General features: G+C 44.5%; 1 protein-coding gene across 1 annotated transcript in view; it reads left to right on the top strand.

The window, feature by feature from the left end:
- Nucleotides 1-3,022, top strand: part of LOC116702990 (cationic trypsin) — a 36,772-nt gene extending 33,750 nt beyond the window's left edge. Inside the window, exons 5-6 of the mRNA XM_032537559.1 lie at nt 1,950-2,089; nt 2,646-3,022. Coding sequence (XP_032393450.1) covers nt 1,950-2,089; nt 2,646-2,882 — 377 coding nt within the window. The 3' untranslated portion in view covers nt 2,883-3,022. The remainder of the gene's footprint in view (nt 1-1,949; nt 2,090-2,645) is intronic.
- The last annotated feature ends 2,388 nt before the right edge of the window (nt 3,023-5,410 follow it).

The raw sequence follows: 5,410 nt of genomic DNA, 5'->3' as shown, positions 1-5,410 counted from the left end.
GCTTCCTTTAGCATCATATAACACTGCTTGTTGCTCTTTCGGCGCATAAACACGCTTGGTGGGTGTCTCCTTTAGCGTCATATAACCGCTTGGTTGTCTCCTTTAGCATCATAAACACGGTTGGGTCGTCTCCTTTAGCGGCATATCACAGACCTTGTCGTCTCCGTTAAGCGTACATAATAAAAAAAAAAAAAAAACCACGCCTTTGGTTGTCTCCTTATCGTCATATAACACGTTTGGGTGCGTCTCCTTAGCGTCATAGAACAAAACAACGCTTGGTCTTCTCTCCTTTATCGTCATATAAACCTAGCTTGTTTGTATCCTTTAGCGTCATTTAACACCTTGGTGTCTCTCTTTAGCTTCATATAACACGCTTGGTTGTCTTCCTTAGCGTCATAAATAACACGCCCCCCTTTTGGTTGTCTCCTTAGCACCATATAACACTGCTGGTTTCTCCTTTGCGTCCTTTAACAACCGCTTGGTGTCTCCTTTTATCCCATATAACACCCTGCTTGTGTTGTCTCCTTTATCGTTCATTTCAACAGCTTGGTGTCTCCTTTAGCGCATATAACATGGCGGTTGTCGTCTCCCCGTACGCCGCTGATTGCATCAAGGACCTGTAATTGCTTTATGCCAATTAGTTGGCGGGCAACCGACATGTTCCTCTTCTTCAAATTCCCTGCAACTATCCCACAGAATGCATTGCCCGCCTATTAGCATAGACACTGAATGGGACACGGTAAAACGACGCTTGGTCATGGACCTTTCATGACGTGGTGGAATGGTAAATCTAACCGTACTGACATACGTAAGTTCCATATTGTGCGTCTTTATTAATCCTTTCTCTGCTTCGCTTCTGCTCGACCTACTGCCTGCTCGTTTCCTGCTTTCTGCTACTGCTCCACTTCCATTTTGGTGGCTACCTATTAGCTGTAAAAGAGCGCTACGGCGAATTTTGAGGGGATTCACAACCCAGTTCTTGCGTACTTTTTTTTCGTACGTTAATAGAAAACCCATCCATGAGAATGGCGTTTGCTGATTGTTTTGACCTATTCCAATTTTTGAGACTTCCAACCTTACCCGTCCTTTTCTTCTGAAAAACCGCCCCCGCACTCTGTGATGAAGGAACATGTCAGCCAGGGCACACGACGTCTTCGCTGGTTTTTGTTTTTTAATGATGATCAGGCCTTCGACAACCACTCAAATTTATATCTCTTTTCTCGTCCTTCATCTCCCTCTTACCGTGCCCCCAAGAGCTGCAGGAGGTCACGTCCCTGGTGTCCAACGCTCAGTGTAACAAACACCTGCTTGGTTGTCTCCTTTAGCGTCATTTAACACGCTTGGTGTCTCCTTTAGCGTCATATAACATGCGGTTGGTCGTCTCCTGGACGCCGCTGATTTGCATAAAGTAGCCTGGAATTAGCTTGATGCAAATTAGGGGCGGGCAACCGACATGTTCCTCTTCTTCAAAGTCCCTGCAACGATCCCAGAATGCATTGCCCGACTATTAGCATAGACAAGGAATGGGACACGGGAAAACGACGCTTGTCAATGGACACGTAGCATGACGTGGTGGAATGTAACTACAGTACTTTACATAAGTATTTCCATATTGTGAGTCTTTATACTTCTGCTCCACTTCCTTTTGGTGGCTACATTTAGCTGTAAAGAGCGCTAAGCTAATTTTGATGGATTCACACCAGTTCTTGCGTACGTTTTCGTACGTTAATAGAAACCCATCCATGAGAATGCGTTGCTGAGTTGTTTTGACCTATTCCAGATTTTGGAGACGTCAACCTTACCGTCGCTTTTCTTCTGAGAAAAACCCCCGACACTCTGTGATGAAGGAACATGTCAGCCAGGGCGACACTGCGGCTCGCTGGTTTGTTTTTATGATGAATCAGGCTTCGACACAACTCAATGTTGATATCTCTTTTCTTCGTCTTCAGCTCCTCTTCCGTTCCCCCAGAGGCTGCAGGAGGTCAGCGTTCCCGTGGTGTCCAACGCGCAGTGTAACAGCGCTTATGGATCAATCACAAGCAACATGCTTTGTGCCGGTCTGGCTGCGGGGGGGAAGGACTCCTGCCAGGTGAGTCCGTCTGCACAACTCTGATAACAAACACCATTACAGCTGCAGCTTAAAGCCTTAGTGCGTGACGCTCCCTTTTTTCTAGGCTACATTCAACGGTAACGGCCACTCAGAGTTGCCATCGTTGTGAGCGTAAAGCACGCTGAACTCATCTGTCATGTGACCGGCTGGCATCGCTGTATTTTCTTATTATATTGTAGAAACGGTTGGGCGTAGGGTTTCGTTCGATATCATACAATGAATCATGTTTTGCAGTAAGTGCAGTAAAAAGTACAATATGTTATCTAAGGTGTAGGGGAGTACAAGTGGAAAGTAGGAACATTGAAATACTTGAGTAAACTTGAGTAACTTGGTTTATTCACATATTTATCATACTATTTTAGTAGTTGCACATTTTTGAATTCCCAACTTGTATATATTCAAATATTATTTCTTATATTTTATCCTATTATAATTCCATGTAAATTGCATGTGTATATATATTGTATACTAGTATTTCATTTGTATTTATATTCTGTGCTGTGTGACTGATTTTGCTGCTGTCTGACCTGTCCAGGGGGACTCTGGCGGCCCGTTGGTGACTAAAAACGGATCTCAATGGATCCAGATCGGAGTGGTGAGCTTTGGAAACGGCTGTGCTCTGCGGGGCTTCCCAGGAGTCTACGCCCGAGTGTCCCAGTACATTTCCTGGATCAACGGGACCACATCTGGAAGCGCTCAACTGGTTTCGCTCTCAGCTCCTCTGCTGCTGTCCTTCATCCCCATCCTCTTCTCCCTCGTTGTGCTCTCGTAGGAGCGTCTGACGGTCGGATCGCTGGATCGCTGCCTCACGAGCCTCTGAGATTAATTTGTCTTCATGAACAAGAAAAAACAATAATGATCACTGAGTATAAAAACGTGATTGACTGGTGATGATTTTCTCATGGTTGGTCTTAATAAACGAAAGTAGCAGGCAAAAAGTTAAGAAAATCTTGTGGGATTGTCGCATCTTTTCCTTCTCTGTATTACGGGAGGTTCTCTATGTTTCGTTTTAGGGCAGCACATGAGCATTATTTTACATAACAAATCAACGCCGACTGAATTTTGTTTCTAAAGCAGCGGTTAGTAAAAAAACAATCATTTTGTACATAAAAGCCCGTCGACCCAAAAGGGATGTATCAAATTGTTTACCTGAAAACTCAGATACTTACTTACTTATGGTCCCCCGGCCAAAGAAAGTACCTCATTGAAATTGTTCCATGGAGAAGCTGAACCGAGAAGACTATTTGGATGTTTTGCGCTACAAATGATTTATTACACTTTTACTTTTTACTTTTTTTAGCTACCATTCGTAATTAATAGTTTTTTTTTCATGAAGGTATAAAGAATCGTTATTGCGGGTCAAAGCAAGGGAACCGTATTTAAAACTGAAAAAGATTTAGTCAGTCATCTTCTTGGAAAATGATGAAATATGCCGATAACGATGAGTCTTTGTTGAAATGTTTTGACCTGAAGAAAGTCTCTTGAATTTTAATTGTTTATGATCACAAATATTAATATTTTGCACTAATTTGACGGTGAATTGTAGTTAAGATGATGAATGTATTTATCGACTTTATCCCGGGGCGGAGCCAGGCGGAAACATTCGGGGCTCAGCCCAAAAACTGTGGGGTGGTTCAGCTATGTGGTCTTGTTTTTAACCTATTTGATAACAGGATGCCTAAAGATCTGGATTTCATTTGGTAAAAACATGAAACAAGGAAAATAATTGTCCTATGAAGAGGACATCCTGTTTTTTATCCTTTTATCTGTCCATCTTTATCCGGTATCAGGTCTCGGGGGCAGCAGCTCCAGTAGGGGACCCCAAACTTCCCTTTCCCAAGCCACATCAAACCAGACTCCGAATGGGGGTGGATCCACGAGGCGTTCCAGCCAGGTTGGAGATTGTAATCGGCTCACCTAGTCTGGTCTTCCCGAGGCCTCCTCATCCAGCTAGAAGTCCCTCCACGCGTCCTGAGTCGTCGAGGCCTCCTCCCAGTTGGACGTCCCTCCACCTAGTCCTGGGTCTTCCCCGAGGCCTCGTCCGAGCTGGACGTCCCTCCACCTAGTCCTTGGTCTTCCCAAAGGCCTCCTCCCAGCTGGACGTGCCTGGACCACCTCCCTAGGGAGGCACCCAGGGGTGTTGCAAGCCCCCAACGTTGTCTTCCAGGCAACGCTGCAACCGTTGACCACAGCCTAACCCCCCTAACCCTGATCACTGCCTAATCCTAGTGCCTGAAAGGAGACATTGGGGGCTTAAAACACGATAAACCCTGGGGTGCACCCTTACCAGAATACATGTTGAGGATTTTTACTCCTGACACCTGAAGAGTCTGATGTTCCTATACGTTCCATAGCATAGGTCCTGTAGGTCCCAATTCCCTGATCTTAAAGCAAAGGTCATATTTCCTGCAAAAACGGAACTTTTGTTCCATTGGTTAACGGGTCCAGTCAGAGAGACTGAGGGGACACGACCCCAATGCCATGTTCTCACCACATGGTACCTGCTCCACTCTACTCTACTCGCCTTACTTGGTTTTCCATTATGATAAAAAGTCCCTGGTACCTGGTAACAGGTACGTCTTTTAGCACCACCTCAGTCGAGGTGAAAACCTGCAGGCGGCTGATTGGTCGGGGAGAATCGTCGCTAATTGGTGCGTCATCATTGCTAGCGACAGACGGTTGTTTTGTTTTTTTGCTGCCTCCAGCTTTGGGGGGGGTCAAGAGCAAAGCACTGAACCCCCAACTGCTCAGAGTGCCTTTCCATGTGCAGCCCCCCCCACCCACCTTGATAACACAGACACACACTAGAACACACTAACACACACAAACACACAATAAAGGAAACATTATTATTATTAATATTATTAATATTATTCTTTAGAAACTAAATTTCAGCCAGAAGGACGCATGCCGAGAATAAAAAACAACACAACGTTGAAGTTCTGTGTGTGTGTCGCGTCAGCCACGCTCGCCTCACACAGGCGGTGCCAAATCTAAAATTAACAAAAAGGAGAACGGGGAGCCAAGCTGGTACAAGCAGTGAGTTTAATATATTTATTAAATACCCTCCACCATTGGCTGACGCCGCCCCGCCCATGGCTTTATTACCTCTTTAATCTGTTATGGATTAATAACACTACCTGTTAATAGTGTAATGTATGGTGTACTTTTTAAGCATAAAATACATGAAGTACAAATTATATTTACGATTTTTAACATTTATGTGGGCTAATGTGTGAAATAAAAAGGTTTTTATCTTAACATTTGAAGTATTCATTTTGGATTTTCTCCTGTAAAGGG

The sequence above is a fragment of the Etheostoma spectabile genome, chromosome 15 (genome assembly GCF_008692095.1).
Source record: "Etheostoma spectabile isolate EspeVRDwgs_2016 chromosome 15, UIUC_Espe_1.0, whole genome shotgun sequence".
Lineage (NCBI taxonomy): Eukaryota > Metazoa > Chordata > Actinopteri > Perciformes > Percidae > Etheostoma > Etheostoma spectabile.
This window is presented reverse-complemented; position numbering and strand designations above follow the sequence as displayed.